Source organism: Stigmatopora nigra, chromosome 14 (assembly GCF_051989575.1).
Source record: "Stigmatopora nigra isolate UIUO_SnigA chromosome 14, RoL_Snig_1.1, whole genome shotgun sequence".
NCBI classification, from domain to species: domain Eukaryota; kingdom Metazoa; phylum Chordata; class Actinopteri; order Syngnathiformes; family Syngnathidae; genus Stigmatopora; species Stigmatopora nigra.
The window spans coordinates 163,225-178,136 of record NC_135521.1 but is presented as its reverse complement, the minus strand read 5'-3'; the positions used below and the strand labels follow the sequence as shown (position 1 = coordinate 178,136).

The 14,912-nt window shown below is 52.3% G+C and overlaps 3 protein-coding genes across 7 annotated transcripts; 2 read left to right on the top strand and 1 right to left on the bottom strand.

Annotated features, from left to right (window-relative positions):
• Window positions 1-231: 231 nt before the first annotated feature.
• On the top strand, window positions 232-5,028 carry tmco6 (transmembrane and coiled-coil domains 6). 4 transcript variants are annotated; one of them, XM_077732747.1, is made up of 13 exons: window positions 232-399; window positions 534-640; window positions 713-825; window positions 1,292-1,475; window positions 1,552-1,656; window positions 1,762-1,853; window positions 1,972-2,088; window positions 2,181-2,292; window positions 2,420-2,600; window positions 2,738-2,832; window positions 2,932-3,058; window positions 3,166-3,237; window positions 3,871-5,028. In XM_077732747.1, exons 1-13 carry the CDS (start codon window positions 309-311, stop codon window positions 3,915-3,917), a joined length of 1,443 nt encoding a protein of 480 aa, XP_077588873.1. In that variant the 5' UTR covers window positions 232-308; the 3' UTR covers window positions 3,918-5,028. The 4 variants fall into 4 exon arrangements, with proteins under 4 accessions (XP_077588873.1, XP_077588871.1, XP_077588870.1 ...); XM_077732745.1 differs by having other exon boundaries at window positions 2,932-3,099; window positions 3,871-5,026; XM_077732744.1 differs by lacking the exon at window positions 3,871-5,028 and having other exon boundaries at window positions 3,166-3,715.
• Window positions 3,981-7,418, bottom strand: aldob (aldolase b, fructose-bisphosphate). Its single transcript, XM_077732751.1, has 9 exons — window positions 7,254-7,418; window positions 6,172-6,284; window positions 5,860-6,071; window positions 5,643-5,697; window positions 5,408-5,568; window positions 4,938-5,021; window positions 4,668-4,842; window positions 4,379-4,578; window positions 3,981-4,227 (listed from the first exon to the last, which is right to left on the bottom strand). The coding sequence occupies exons 2-9, from the start codon at window positions 6,281-6,283 to the stop codon at window positions 4,132-4,134; spliced, it is 1,095 nt and encodes a 364-aa protein (XP_077588877.1). The 5' UTR covers window position 6,284; window positions 7,254-7,418; the 3' UTR covers window positions 3,981-4,131.
• rnf20 (ring finger protein 20, E3 ubiquitin protein ligase) lies at window positions 6,169-14,876 on the top strand. Of its 2 annotated transcripts, none has more exons than XM_077732734.1 (22): window positions 6,169-6,323; window positions 8,981-9,167; window positions 9,249-9,317; window positions 9,431-9,529; window positions 9,623-9,773; window positions 9,927-10,112; window positions 10,189-10,304; window positions 10,404-10,550; window positions 10,609-10,683; window positions 10,778-10,897; window positions 11,241-11,420; window positions 11,596-11,731; window positions 11,819-11,940; window positions 12,049-12,205; window positions 12,316-12,634; window positions 12,755-12,872; window positions 12,988-13,137; window positions 13,318-13,530; window positions 13,636-13,761; window positions 13,905-14,045; window positions 14,129-14,233; window positions 14,379-14,876. In XM_077732734.1, exons 1-22 carry the CDS (start codon window positions 6,265-6,267, stop codon window positions 14,553-14,555), a joined length of 3,153 nt encoding a protein of 1,050 aa, XP_077588860.1. In that variant the 5' UTR covers window positions 6,169-6,264; the 3' UTR covers window positions 14,556-14,876. The 2 variants fall into 2 exon arrangements, with proteins under 2 accessions (XP_077588860.1, XP_077588861.1); XM_077732735.1 differs by lacking the exon at window positions 6,169-6,323 and adding an exon at window positions 8,485-8,648.
• The last annotated feature ends 36 nt before the right edge of the window (window positions 14,877-14,912 follow it).

Genomic DNA, 14,912 nt, shown 5'->3' with positions numbered 1-14,912 from the left:
GAATCTGGACATGAAATGGGGGGGGGTGCAAAGTTCCTACACCTATCGTTAAGGTCTTTCAAGGACAATTTTGCAGGCTTCCAATAGCATACAAAGTTACCCCCATGTTTTATTTATTATTATTTTTGCAATTGGGCAGAATTTGAAGGATTCCCACTTGCAGTTGGAACTTGGGCCACATGTCTTTCATCAGTCTGACACTAGGTGGCGATAAAGGTGAAAATGGCTGGCGCTCACACTCCGGAAAATACGAAGAAGTCTCGTTGCTTGTCATTTTTCTTCCCTGTGCTTATTTATAAACAAACCTCATGTGGAGGCTGAGCAGAGTTCGCCATAAAGCCGCCCGAGGCGTCAGAAATCTGGACGAGTTCCGTCTAAAGAGGCAAGAGCACGAAAAAGGTACTTTTACTAATTTTGTGACCTGTTCGACTCCAATTTTGTCGATAGCTTAACTGTCCAAATGGCAAAAAGCAGCTATGAGCTAGGTCAAATCGCTATCAACTAGGTGACAATGTTATTTTTGTCCGTCGCAGCTCTTCGTCAAGCCCGCCGAGATAAACAACTGGTGAGCAAGAGACTTTTGCTGAATGAAGATGGTGGCCAACAAGAATCGAACGCGGACACTAGTCCAGAGGACACGGTGAGGGACAGCAAAAGTCTGGTCTGTTGAAGTGATGTTTACTTGAATTGGAATTTGTCCTCTGCCCTGCAGGATGTTGTCAGTTTGGTCCACAAACTCCAGCACGGTGGTCCAGAAAAGGAAGCTCACCTCCGAACTTTAAGCAAACTTCTCCACGATCCGTCGGCTCAGCTTGCCTTCATCAAGTATGGCCTTTGTACACTTCAATACCTTTCTCTGTAACGAAGCTTTTTGCACAACTAATTCTATACGTAGCCCCGCTGGTGCCAGGTTAGGGAGGGGAAAAAAAGTGCGTACCCACGTTCTAATCATCTATGAGCACCCGAGCCCTCGGAAGATGAGGAACATTTCAATTGTACCCACAGAGGACTACTTTTTATGAGTAAACTGGACCCACAGTTTGTTATTTTTCGAACTATGGATGACTAAAATGTGGGTATAGATCACTTGTAAGAGTGAAAAGCGCCATCTTTTTTGTTGTTGTACTCGGACACTGAGGGTCTGCGTCGAAAAGCGCCATCCTTTTTGTTGTTGTACTCGGACACTGAGGGTCTGCGTGGAAAAGCGCCATCTTTTTTGTTGTTGTACTCGCACACTGAGGGTCCGCGTCGTCCTCCTTCTCGTGCCTAAGGCCACACGTTTTGTGTCTAGGGTGGAGAACGGCATTCACGTTGCGGTCACCCTCCTCACGGGATCCGACACTCGGTGTCGCCTGCAGTCCCTCCGCTGTCTGCACCGGCTGTCTCAGTCTCCTCGGCCCAGGGTGGCCGCGGCCTGCCTGCCCGCGACCTCCTACCTACTGACCTACCTGTCCGGACAGAGCCCCAGATTCACCGTCGGTAGCCATTTCCCTCAAACGTTTCCAATGCAAAAGAGCCGTCTCTCATTCGACGCCTACTCTTTTGACTCAGGAGCTTTGTCTTTACACGCTGGGAAACCTGTGTCCGGACAGTGACGTGGCGAGAGAGAAACTGGTGGCCCAGGGAATCATCCCGGCACTGGCCGCCTGCTTCCAGGTACGGTCCCTTGACAGATACGGCCCGAATATAAGACGGCCCCCTTTTTCCCAAGACCTGGAAAAAGTTTGGAGAAATAACACCGATCCCAACGCATTTCTTCAGAATCAACAATACGAGGCGGCAGTGGTGGAAGCCGCGGGCTTTGCGCTTTCTCAGCTGCTCCAAACCAAAGAGGCGTCGGCCAAAATAATCCCGTAAGCGTCACCGACGACCCACCCGCGTCCGTGGTGGCGGCACGAGCTTGCTACCAAGTAGCCAACGGCGAACAGTGAAATGTCGACTCGCTCGGGGGCTCTCTCTGGCGGTTTGCAGGTTGGTCCTGGCCTCCAATTTGCCATCACACCTTTTAACGGCCCTGACTCCCAACCGGGATTTTTCTTTGGGCCCCGCCATTGAGTGCGCGTGGTGTCTGCACTACCTGACGTGCAGGTGAGCGCCGGCCGCCTCGCGCCTCGCGCCCGACGACAAGCGTCTTGGCCTCGGGTTGGAATTGATGACAATCAGCCAACTCTCCTCGGCAGGCGGAAGGACGGAGCGCCGTCGGATGGCGGGGTTCTGCTGCAGTGCAGTACTTTGCTAGTGTCCCTGGGCGTCGCTGTGGCGCAAGGAAATGAAGACGAGGGGCTCGAGCTGGTGAGTTGCCGTATTGTGGAACTTTGTGAAAGTTGATTCTACTCGATGAGAATTCCCACAGTATGCTATTTTTGATTGGCTGACATCCAGTCATTTTTTTCTTCCCTTTGGGTTCCCCTTTTGTCAGCTGGTCTGTCCTCTGCTGAGGTGCGTCGGGAACCTCCTGTCCCGCGACCTGCCGGCGGAGATGAGCGCTCCTCTGGGCCAGATGGGGCTGGCGGGCGCTCTGTGCGCTTTGCTTGGGGCCTACGTCCACTCTCGACCCTATTTGGCCCGAGAAAGTGGCTGGGTCCTCAACAATCTCACGGGTGATTCTTCATGCCACACATGTTTTGTAATGGGCAGAGCTATCGGAAAACAGTGGCATTCTAAATGGATGTATAGAAGTGGATCTCGTTTCCCCGAAAATGGACTTCTTTTTTTCCCCCTCTCTTTGATTGTGTAGCGCAATCTCATTTATTCTGTTGCACCACCACGGCTCTGAATTGGGTCCCGATGTTAATCCAGCTGCTGCCCTCCTCTCGGATGGCCGACGCCATGGTCGGGGTGAGAACTGGAAAGGCATTTTTTTTCTCTTATTATTATTATTATTATTATTATGATACCATCGCCACTTCCACTGTGTGATTTGATCCCCAGATCCTGAGAAGTCTAGCCAACGTGGCCCACAAGAACAAGGAGTTGCGCGTCAAGTCGGCCGAGCTCGGCTTGATTTCTTCTCTCTTGGCCACGCTGAAAAGCGCACAGCAAGAAGTCATCACACTCGGTCTGGAAATCCTTTTCATGCTCTCATCTAGCGGTCCTCAAGTGAGTCAAATGGCCGACGGCGTGGCGGTTTCATCTTCACGGCGCATTCCGCATCTTCTTCCTTAGGTGGCGGAAGCCTTTGTGAGCCAAGGTGGCCTTTCCGTGCTGGAAAAGCTCCAGTACTCCGGCCAAGAAAAGGTGAGCCGGAAGGCGGCATATCTCCTGGAGCGCCAGCTTCTTCACCTGACGCCGTAAAAATGTCACTATATGGTTCAACCTAGGATTTCTAATGAGCGTATGTTTATTTTAATGTTGCTGCAATCTGCCTTCTAGGACAGGCAAAGGCAGTGCAACATTAAAAACAAACAGATCAAAGACTCACTTGTACTTGAAGCCATTTTTTTAATGTTAATAACTATACTCTGTAACAATTTGGTTGCTATTTTGCCATTTTTAAGTCCGCTCGGGGAATCGTGTTGCCTTTACGGTTTAGTTTTTTTTTTTTTTGGCGTGTGCCTAAAGGGCAGAGCCATCTACAGTTCAATATTTCTAATGATTGGATCATGAATGTGGAAGGAGCATGTCTTTTTTGTAGGTAATTAGGAGGTTACCTGTATCAGGATTTTTTTTTATATATATAATGGAACCTTATGAAATAAACCAACTACAAAGTTGATTTTTTTCCAAACTGTGCCAGTCAATTATTAGTGTTTTATCATAATTAGATGATCGGTGCTATTTTTTTCTTTTGTTTGTTATCCAAAATTTGTTTTTAATTCAGAAATTAAGAACAGACGTTGTGTAACAGCAGTTTTTTTTTTTCCACTATAGCCCAAAAGACCACACATGAGCCATGGGGAACTAGAGTGAAAAATTGAAGGGCGCACATGCGCTACTTAAAGTCCGTAAAATAAGGTAAGTGAGAGAAACACCATTTTTTTTTTTTCATGGAGGCAAACAGCGTTTTAATGTGAAAAAAAGACAATCACCCCCCCCCAACACGTTCCATCTCCCCTTTCGGCCATTCGGGTCGTCTAAATTTGGTCCGAGCGAGCCACGGCGTGCGTCCATCACTTTGAGGTCCGAGCATACTTAATAGACGTAGTTGCCGGTGTGCAGGGACTTGGTGGCGGCCTGGTCGGCCGAGCCGCTGGCCTCGTACTTTCCCGTGGAGGCCAGGCCGTTGATCTGAGGACGACGGTGGGTTAATCATTAGCCGGCGACAAAACAACTTGGCAGCGATCATTTACCCGGCAGAATGAAAAGTTAGATAACCGCTCTAACAGTCCACCCGGAGCGCCGTCCGTCCGTCCGTCTCTATTCGCCCAGGCCGACTCACCTTGGCCCTTTTGCCGAAAACCTCCTGCGCGGCCGCCTTGTTGGCCGCCTTGCCCTGCCAGGCCGCCAGGGTGGAGGCCTGCAGCGCCCGGCCGTACGAAAAGGTCAGCTTCCAGGGGCGGGGGAGCGCCACCTGGTTGATGGCGTTCAGGTTGAGCGAGGCCTCCTCCTCGCTCTGGCCACCCGACAGGAAGCAGATGCCTGCCGGGACAAAACGGTAAGCCCCGCCTGTCGGCAAAGCCCAACACGGCCGCCGCCGCCGCCCCGGCTCCCCGGCGGAAAAGACTCACCCGGCACGGCGACCGGGACGGCGCGCCTCAGGGCCGTCACGGTGGCCATGGCCACCTCCTGGGGCGTGAACTTCTGGGTGCAGGAGTGTCCGGCGGTGACCATGTTGGGCTTCAACAGAGTTCCCTCCAGGTACACGTGGTGGTCGGACAGCGCCTTGTACACGGCGGCCAGAACCTGCAGACGGACGGACGGGGGCGGGCGTGAGCGCGCGAGCCCCGCTCAACAGCCGTGTGGTCCTCGGGAGAGGAACGGGCGCACTCAAAACCCACCTTCTCCGTGACGTACTGGCATCGCTGCAAGTCGTGGGCTCCGTCGGGGAGGATCTCCGGCTCCACGATGGGCACCAGTCCGTTCTGGTGGGCCAGGTAAGCGTCTTTTGTTAGCATTTTCAATTCAGAATGTAACAATAAGTGCATTGTAGAAGATTTGAAAATAGCTCAGTCGCCCTCAACGAATACAAAAATACCAGCTCATTTGTCATTTACTGCTGGTTGCATGATTTTTACGTGGCCATCCGTCGGTTAGCACGCTAGCCTCACGCTTCCGAGATAGAGGGTGGCATTTTTTTTCCCCGTGCCTGCCAAAGACACCCACGCTAGGAGGCTAACTTGGCAGACTAAATTGTCACTTATTGCCGGTCTCAGTAGACGTCGTTTGCAACGTATTGAGGCTCTCCCCTGCCGACTGCCGCCCGCCCGCCGGCCGTGTAGTGCGCGGGGATGGGCTCCGGCACCCTGACCTGTTGGCAGATGCTGGCATATCTGGCCAGCACGTTGGCGTTCTCGGCGATGGCCAGGGCCGTGGGGCAGCTGTCGGAGATCTTGAGGACACACCTCCACTTGGCAAAGTCGCAGCCGTCCTTCTTGTACTGGGCGCAGCGCTCCGACAGGCCGTCCAGACCTGAATGGGGGACAAATAAGTAAGTCATAATCAATGCGCTAGGGAAGACCCGAGCATCGGGGGATCGTCGTCACCTTGCGTCGTCGTCTCCCCGTCTGTTCCGTTTAAAGCGGCGGTGCCCTTGTCCACCTGAAAGGGGAAACCACGGATGTTCACTTCTTTTCAAGTCACACAACAACCCAGTCCAAATGAATGAAAGTGCATTTTTCAGACTAGGAGTCCCCAAAGATTGGAAATGGTATCTCTACCAAAGATTGGAAATGATATCTCCATCTCGGCGTGCTCCCTCACCTTGATGCCGACAACGATGCCCCTTTCCTTGATGAGTTGGGGGAAGGGCTTCCCGCCGTCCGACTTCTGGTAAAGCGTCTCGTGGAACAGGATGACCCCCCCAATTGCGTCCGGGACGGGGTCGGCCGAGGTGAAAAGGAGGTCGCGGAAGGATCGGCGGTTTTCCTCCGTGTTTTCCACGTTGATCTTTTGGAGACGCTTCCCCATGGTGCCTTGAAGGGGGGTGGGGTGGGGTGGGGAGGGGGGGAAGAAAAAGAGAGGCGGGTCATTGACTCCCAACGGCTTTTGTGACCGAGCTCCTTTTCGACAGACCGGTTGACTCGTCCGCCGCCAGGATTCCCTTCCCCGGGGCCACGATCCTCTGGGCGATTTGGGAGAGTTCCTTCTTCTGGGCAGGAGAGAGGGATGGAAATTGCCGAGCCATCCTGGAAAGGAAGCCAAACGGGTTCTTTACTAAACTCAAGGTATGAGGAAGAAGTTTCTCCTTTGCCCGTTGTGTCACCTTTGCAAATCTTAAATGCGATTGCCTTATTTCCTCTCTGAAATGTAACCAGTGGTGGGACAAAAATACATTGTAGATGCATGAAGATGATAATGACGGCAGCATTTAAAACGGACGTTCGACTTGTATTTCGGCAGCAATTCGACTCATTGGTCGCAGTGACATCCAACTTATTTAGAAAGAGAGGACGGCAGGGAATGATCCCCGAGGCAAACCAAATGAATTGGACGTCTATCGTCGTCAAAGACAGGCAATGCATTGATTAGAATGAAGTTTCAAAAATTCGAACTCTTACTGAAAACCATAATCACATCTCATTTCTATTTAATGACCAAGGAAAGTTCTATTTTACCCCAAAACATCTATAAAGCGTATATCTTAAATACAATCATGGTTAATAACATATTTCATCTGCAACAAACGGCTTAAAAAGTGTTGGCTTTAAGAACGGCTCGTGACAAATCCGTTTCATTTTCCCCCATTTCGATACATTTAACACAAGTTTGTTGTTGAACACAATCGAAATTAGCATGACTTTTTTTTTTTTTTTTTTTTTTTTTAAACACGATGGGATTTTTACTGGAATGCACGACTTCCAATGGAAATTAGCATCGGCTGCTCACTTTCCCAACTTGGATTGGATTTTTTTTCAGCACCAAATCGCGAAATCGACTGGCCTATTTAAACTCGCCCTGACGCGTCAGCACTCGCCCAAATTGTTGATTCAGTCAAAAAATAAGGCGAGTTTGCATGAGCTGCTGTACCACGTCGAAAGAGCTTTATAAAATGTGGACAGAAAGAAACCCCCCACTATTGCGAACCCCATAAAAATAAGACTTTTTATAGTTAGTCCATGGAAGGAAAAAAAAGTGCATCATCATTTTTCACTTACTTGACAGTAGAAAAGTCGTCGCGTTGGTGTTAAAACCTGAAAGCGGGGGCCGATGCGATGACGGCACCCAAAGGTGTATTTAAGCGAGAGGAGGGGGCGGTGCTTCACCCCGGAAATACAATTGGCTCAAAGCGGGCGGACATGGGCGTACATGGGCGGGCTTACGGTGCCATCAATAGTCCTCCTGTGTGGACTTTGAGGGCAGAGTGGGCGCGGCCTGAACTGAAAACAATCACAAGGAACACTGTGTTATCTGAATCTGAGCAATAAGTTGACACTCCGTTTGAACGCAATGTCGCAATACAGCCTTTTCTTTTTTGCTGATGCAAATTTAGGAAATTGCACGCTGCTTCCCTGCGAGCGTCTTGTTCCCGTTTGTCGCCTTTGTCGCATTATCCATTGTCTGCACGGCTAAAACTGTCGCAATCGCCACGTCAATATATTCGATAACCCACCTCTGTTTAGCCCCCTTTTAAAGGATCAATTTGGAGGACTGGTGGCTAAGAATGGTAGTGCAACCAAGTATTGAAGCGCACGATAGTTACCTAGGGCATGGGTTGCCAGATAAGTGCGTCGAAATGGAGAATCGTACTGAGTTAGGGTACGATTATTGCATTTGATTCAACACAGTGGCGAACAAAGTATATGATATAATCGTTAGCAATGATCGTGCGAACATGCTGTATGTGGAGTATTCAACAAGACCAAATGACACACTAAAAATGGAATGAGTACATCACATCTTAGAGGTAAGTGCATCAGGGTTAAGTTAGTCCAAACAGTGATATATCTATTGACTCTCAAGAATCAGTTTTTACTCAACTCGGACTCTGGACCGGGGGCACAATTCGCTGTGGGATTACTGATCAGAGTTCACTTAAGGGTCCATGAGTCGCTTTATGTAAGGAATGAAGAAGAGTGTGGGGGGAGTACACAGCCCGTTTTTTGGACTGGGAAACCAAAGAAGTCTTTGTCTGAAACCATGCAAAAGCATTTGGAAAGTTGAACTTTTTTCCAATAGTTGCGCCATTTTCATTTGAATACTTTGTACATATTTAAAAACTTTCTTTGTGTGACATACAAGGGGCCCTGGGGGCCCATCTGTCCCCACAGATCATTATTTTTGCCGTTGGTATACATTTTGTATTTTCTAATGGTGGCACATTATACGATTTTTGACCGATCATAAAACTGTTGCCTAACAAAATGTTTTATCAAGTTCCGATTCTGAAACCGCCACTGACTGTAATGCACCTCCGTAACACCAGAGGGTGTAACTCGCGTTGAACGCCTTCTACCTCGCTGCACGTTTCCGTTTCTGGGAGGGAAGAAGCCGCGCTAACAACATTTGCTCGATTATTTTCTTGTTTTTATTGCTGTATCCATCTTAACCCGGTATGGTTCCTTCAAGTCCTACTCGTGTTGACCAAATCCTAATGTCATTAAGCAGGCTTAAACCTTAATTTTGCTCAAATCTTTACTCTTTATTGGGCACGGTAACGCACATATTAGCGCTTGACAAATATTAGCACAATGTTAGCCTGATGCTATTTACGAAGTCTGTCTTTGTAATGTATGTGCGTATCGTTGCTAAATGTCAATGATGTCAAGTCCGGGCGCCAGGCAGCAAGCGTTTTACTTCCTTATTGCCTTCTATTTACTTGCGTTATAGCCACATTAGAGAAGTGTATTTCTCACTGTTATTCCTAAATGGTTTGTCGATATAGGTGGCTCGGGATGTCAGGGCAGAAGCGTCCCGCAGACCCCAGCGGCCCTTCCTCGTCCTCTGGTGTGCACCCGGAGAAGCGAAGGGAGCGGGATGGAGAGGAACCGAGTCCCGGTGTCAGTGCGGCGGCTGGCGGTGGGAGCACGGCGGTGGAGACGGTCATTAAACTCGGAGGGGTTTCCAACTCGGTTAGCTTGCTTGATGTGCTCCATTCGACTTCATTAGGAGGAAGAGAGCCAGATTGAACATGTCATTTCTTGTCTTTTCAGGAAGAGCAAGATATCAAAGCTCTCCAGGCGAAGAACCGGAAACTGGGGGAATCTTTAGATCAAAGACAGGTAAATAGATGGCGATGCAGAGTGGCCCATGGGGACGGCGCTAGGCATAAGTCAAGGCAAGTCATACGTGAGTGAGCACGGGCTCGGATGTAAGGAGCTTTGCTGGTGTGCAGGGAATAGAAGATGAACTGAGAGAGCGGATCGAACGACTGGAGACCCGCCAGGCCACCGACGACGCCAGTTTGCTGATCCTCAATAGATACTGGAACCAGGTGAGCTCTCTTTGCTACCGGCCGGCTCAGTAGCAAGAGTGGCTTGAAATGTCACGGCGTCCCCCCCCACCGCCTCACCTCATTTGCCTTCAGCTCGATGAAAATATCAAGCTGTTCATCAGACTCTATGACCAATCGGCGAGCGACGCAGAAACCTCTCCGACGGGCGAAGGCGGGAGGAACCTGAAGCCGGAAACACCAGAGCCTGATGGAGATTCCAACCAGGAGAGGGCCAAGGACAGAGGTGATGGGGGTGGAGGCTTGAAAACTTAGACAAGGAACAATGTATGGAAAGCACTTGAAATGTTTTAGTTAGCGTTTTGTTTGGTTTAAGAGCGACAGCTGTCTTGAAATCATTTGGACAAAGGAAAAGACTTTCCTCCATTGTCGCAAACAGGACACCAGGGCGAGACGTCCAACTCCTTCCTGGCCACCCTGGCCAGCAGCACCAGCGAGGAGATGGAAGCGGAGCTCCAGGAACGGGTGCAGTCCAGCCACACGCAAGCTTCTCGCGTTAGGGACATCTACAAGTCTCTAAAGAGTACAGTGGACCAACTCAAGGCAGACATGGACGCCGGAATGGGTGAGCTAGCCACCAACCGGAGCAGCCCCGTTTTCCCCCAAACGTCCACGCTAACGGCGGCCGTGTCCTATCTCAGCGGGACGTTTTTTCCACGTCGCCGGCAAAATCAACACGCTGCTGACCGGCGAAAATGAGCGTCTTCGGCAGTTGTCGGAGGATCTCAAGCAGAAACACGGTCACATGACCGGCGAGGTAGGCCAAGGCGCCGTTTTCACGTCGACTCGTCGCGCTCCGACAAAGCTCACCGCCACCGCCGCCGCCGCCGCGGTGGCGTCTTCCTCCCCGGCGCAGTGCCGACCTCTGGGCCGCGCGGCCAACAAGGCCGACCAGCGTGTTAGCGAGCTGCAGGTCCTGAGCGAAGAGCTGCAGTGGGACATGGAGAAGATCCGTCGGCGGGAAAATCGCCTCAACGCCCACATGAGCGAGATACTTGAAAGAGTAAGAGACTTGTTTGTGGCCCGTAACGTTCTCTCACGCATTCTCTCGCGCACCCCAGGTCAACAGCAAAGGCTACAAAGTGTGTGGGGAAGCCAGCAGTGTATGTGGAACCATCACTATCAACAAGAGGAAGGTAAAAAGCATTGATTTGGCTGGTTTAAAAAATATATATATATTTCTATATCTATATCGCCACGTGCCCATTAAGTAACTTGCTCTATGCGCAGTTTGAGGAAATGAACAGCGAACTAGAAGAGAACCAGGACCTGGCCGACAATCGTCTCACCGAGATGCAGAAGCTCCAGCAGGACCTGCAGAACGTGCTGCAGGAGAACAACAACATGAAGGTGTGGTTAAGATCCAAGCTAGCTCATATTTCCTCACTGTGCCGGCCGGCCATTCCCTCACCCCTAAAGACTTTCTCATTCCATTTACCCTATTTTCTGGCATATACGCCGTATTTGTCCACGTGCGGGCAACAGCCTTTGGGAATCCGATTTTTCTATTAAAACCATGGATATGGAGATGAAAATGGTGAATGAGGGGGCGTGTGATATACTATGGGAAAAGTTCCACCATTTGAAGGGCACGCCTTATACGTGGAGGCGGCTGACATGCCAGACAATAGGGTACCATGTTGTCCCGTTATTTAATGGGGCCCAACGGCAGCGCACTCTTGGACTCTTTCAGACGGAACTGCTGAGTCGGGCGGAAGGCCTGGTGAAGGACACGTCGGAGTATCGCTGCCTGCAGTCGCAGTTTTCCGTGCTCTACAACGAGTCGCTGATCCTCAAGGCCCAGTTGGACGAGACGCGCGCCCGCCTCAACACCACTCGCACGGCGCGCCTTCGCCAGCTGGAGCACATGGAGGTCAGCTCGGGACGCCCCCTGCGCCAGTCCCCTGGGCCAGTCCCCTGGGCCAGTCCCATGGGCCAGTCCCATGGGCCAGTCCCATGGGCCAGTCCCCTGGGCCAGTCCCCTTGGCCGTCGTCGCCGCTCAGAGTCCGTCCGGGTCACTTGATCTCCAAGGGCTCTCTACGTGCAGAACGACGAGGTGACCCTGCAGAGGAAGGTTCGCACCGAAGTCTTTCAGCTGGAAGACACCTTGGCTCAAGTCCGGAAGGAGTACGAAATGCTCCGCATCGAATTCGAACAGACGCTCGCCGCCAACGAACAGGCAGGTGAGGATTTGCGCCGTGGTTCGGAGGAGGCGGGAACCCCCCCCCCCCTTTTTTTTTTTTGCTCTTTGTTCCGCCTTCTCCTTTCAGGCCCCATCAACCGGGAGATGCGCCACCTGATCAGCACCCTGCAGACGCACAACCAGCAGATGAAGGGGGAGGTGGTGAAATACAAGCTGAGACTGAGGGAGACGCAGGCGGAGCTCAACCAGGTGACCTTGCGGAGAGGCTCCGCGCCTAGTTAGAAAAGTAGTGGCGAGGAGATAGAAAAGTCGTGGCGGAATGACAGCCAGCGTTGAGCTTTTCTGCTTTTCTTCTAGATTCGCATTTCCAAGGGGAGCGCCATCTTGCAAACTCAGTCCAGCTCGGAGACGGAGGTGAAGGAGGAGACCACGTCTCCCGCCGCGCCGGCCGTCTCCGGGGAGCCGGCGCTCAAGTCGGAAGCCCACCCAGACGCTTCTGCCCCCAACGGCACCGGTAAGCCAGCCTCCCATTCCCCCTCAACCCGGCCGGCCGGCCGGAGGGCAGTCTCGGAGCGGAGCCGGACTGGGATGAGATCGCCAAAAGTCAAAATAGACTCCCATCAGGAACCTCCGTCAAAGCCGAAGCGGGAGCCGACCCCGAGGTGGCGGTCAAGGAGGAGGAAAAGGAAGAGAAGAAGGAGCGGCGGGAGAAGAAGGAAAAGGAGGCCAAGAAAGACGAGAGAGAGCGCGAGAGGGAAAAGGAGAGGGAGCAGCAGCGGCCCAACCGCCCCGCCGTCGCCAAAGAAGAAAAGGACAAAGCGGCCGCCGCCGGCCACCAAGGCGACGAGTCGTCCGGGGAACGCCTTTCGGCGACGGTGGCGGCGGCGGGGGGGCCCAAGAGGAAAGAGCTGGAGCAGCTGAAGGTGGTCAAAGTGGAACTCAAGTGAGTGTGCCTCTGGCCCGGGCTTCCCGCCCGGGCTTCCCGCCCGGGCTTCCCGCCCGCTCGGTGCCCGCCCGCTCGGTGCCCGCCCGCTCCCGTCAATCGTCCCTTTCACCCCCGCAGGAAAGCGCAAGAGTCGCAGAGGGAGATGAAGCTCCTCTTGGACATGTATCGCTCGGCGCCCAAAGAGCAGAGGGACAAAGTGCAGCTGATGGCGGCCGAGAAGAAGGCCAAGTCGGAGGTGAGAGCGCCCGGCCCCGACAAAGGAAGGCCGCCCGCCCGCCCGCCGCTCAGCCAAGACCGCCAAGTTTATCGATTGATTGATTTTTTTGTTGTTGTTGCTTTCCCCCTTGCAGTCGGAAGAGCTGCGTCAGAGGCTGAGGGAGCTGGAGGAGCGGGAGAGGAGGGAGGGCAAAAAAATGGCCGACGAGGAAGCCCTCCGAAAGATTCGCTCTGTCGAGGAGCAGATCGACGTCCTCAACAAGAAGCTGTCTATAGCCAAACAGGTAGCTTTGTCAAAGAAGGAAGGAAAGGTCCAAATGAGCTCCTAATTAGTTGAAACCTTTCCGGAAGCCAAAAAAAAGTACACCGCTGCTGCAGTTATTGTCAACACCCCCCCCCCCCCCCCCACACACACACACACACACCTTTTTTTTTTTCTAACTTGAGCTGGCTTGGCTGGACAGGAGGAGGACGCCCTGCTGAGCGAGATGGACGTGACGGGACAGGCCTTCGAGGACATGCAGGAGCAAAACATCCGCCTGATGCAGCAGCTGCGGGAAAAGGACGACGCCAACTTTAAGCTGATGAGCGAGCGCATCAAGTCCAACCAGATCCACAAGCTACTGAAAGAAGAGAAGGAGGAGTTGTCCGATCAGCTGCTGACTTTAAAAACGCAGGCGAGCCTCTCGTCTCTTTTGGCCGGCCCAAGGAAATGGACTACATCTTCCTTCCTACCGCCTGTGCTGAGCATACTTTTGTCTTTCTTTTTGCCATTCCGTCAGGTGGATGCCCAACTGCAGGTGGTGAGGAAGCTCGAGGAGAAGGAGCGCCTCCTGCAGGGCACCATCAGCACTGCGGAGAGAGAGTTGACGTTGAGGACGCAAGCGTTGGACATGAACAAACGCAAGGTAGCCAGCACATTTTGAAAAAAAAAATAATAATAATAATAATGAGCACATTGGAGCCATGAGTTGGAATCAGTGAATGGTGTGGAATTTGTAATATATAGATATATAGTTTTTTAATGATCATTCCTCTGTCTACCTGGCAGGCTCAGGAGTCCACGCTGTTGTCAGAAGACGCGCGAATTCAGCTGGAACAGGTTCAGCAGAGACTGGTGGTGGTTCGACACGAGGTGGTAGAGAACAGCATCTCCAGGGAGAAGGAGTCCTTCAACTCCCGCCGAGCTCAGGTACAAGGCACCGTGGCCCCGTGGCCCCGTGGCCTAGACCCCCAGACCGCCGTCTCCATAATCACTCTGTCCTGTCGTTCCAGGAGGACATTTCCAAATTGAGGAGGAAAATTGAAAAGGCCAAGAAACCGGCCGAGAAGATCAGCAACGGAGACGAAATCCTAAACGAAGAAATTAGCGAGTACAAGGTGAGTGAGTCCATGGCGTCCCGACAAGCCGCTGGCTCGTTGGCTCCGTGTCTTCCTTTCTGGGCAGGAGCGGGGTGTCCCCCTCCCATTTCCACGGAGAGTAATTAACCCCCCCCCCCACCCCGGTCTGTCTTGTGACCCGCAGGCTCGGCTGACGTGTCCCTGTTGCAACTCGCGGGTGAAGGACGCCGTCCTCACCAAGTGCTTCCACGTCTTCTGCTTCGAGTGCGTGAAAACGCGCTACGACACGCGGCAGAGGAAGTGCCCCAAGTGCAACGCCGCCTTCGGGGCCAACGACTTCCATCGCATTTACATCGGCTAGGCCGGTGGTCCCGACCTGTGCGTGCGTGCGTGCGTGCGCGCTCCGGGGGCGGAGCAGAAACCACTTTTGCTCCTCCTCTTTTTTTTAAAACTGACTACGTCGCCTTGCAATTGGCCAGCAACCGCCCCTCCCTGCCGGATAGGCCGCGGCACCCCCGCGGGGATGGACGAACGAATGCTCGGCACCCTCGAAAAGACCTGCCGGGTGAATTCCTCTTTACAAAATGTAACCGTCTGTGTGTTTATTTTGTCGCTGTCTGTTTTTTAACTGCAACTGAAACTCGAGCAACTTTTGTCCCTGGTTATTAAAAAACAAGGCAAACCCCCCCCAAAAAAGGCTGCCTATTCAGGAGTGCGG

What these genes read in the sequence shown, in the direction of transcription:
- rnf20 (XM_077732734.1), top strand. Translation starts at nt 6,265, where the DNA reads ATGGAAATTGCCGAGCCATCCTGGAAAGGAAGCCAAACGGGTTCTTTA. An exon ending in CGCAGGCGGAGCTCAACCAG is followed by an intron (nt 11,941 to 12,048) that starts GTGACCTTGCGG and finishes CTTTTCTTCTAG; the next exon opens with ATTCGCATTTCCAAGGGGAG. An exon ending in AGCTGTCTATAGCCAAACAG is followed by an intron (nt 13,138 to 13,317) that starts GTAGCTTTGTCA and finishes TTGGCTGGACAG; the next exon opens with GAGGAGGACGCCCTGCTGAG.
- tmco6 (XM_077732743.1), top strand. Translation starts at nt 309, where the DNA reads ATGTGGAGGCTGAGCAGAGTTCGCCATAAAGCCGCCCGAGGCGTCAGA. An exon ending in GCGTCGGCCAAAATAATCCC is followed by an intron (nt 1,854 to 1,971) that starts GTAAGCGTCACC and finishes GGCGGTTTGCAG; the next exon opens with GTTGGTCCTGGCCTCCAATT. An exon ending in GGTCCTCAACAATCTCACGG is followed by an intron (nt 2,601 to 2,737) that starts GTGATTCTTCAT and finishes TTGATTGTGTAG; the next exon opens with CGCAATCTCATTTATTCTGT.
- aldob (XM_077732751.1), bottom strand. Translation starts at nt 6,283, where the DNA reads ATGGCTCGGCAATTTCCATCCCTCTCTCCTGCCCAGAAGAAGGAACTC. An exon ending in CGGGGAGACGACGACGCAAG is followed by an intron (nt 5,569 to 5,642) that starts GTGACGACGATC and finishes TCCCCCATTCAG; the next exon opens with GTCTGGACGGCCTGTCGGAG. An exon ending in TTTTCGGCAAAAGGGCCAAG is followed by an intron (nt 4,228 to 4,378) that starts GTGAGTCGGCCT and finishes CGTCGTCCTCAG; the next exon opens with ATCAACGGCCTGGCCTCCAC.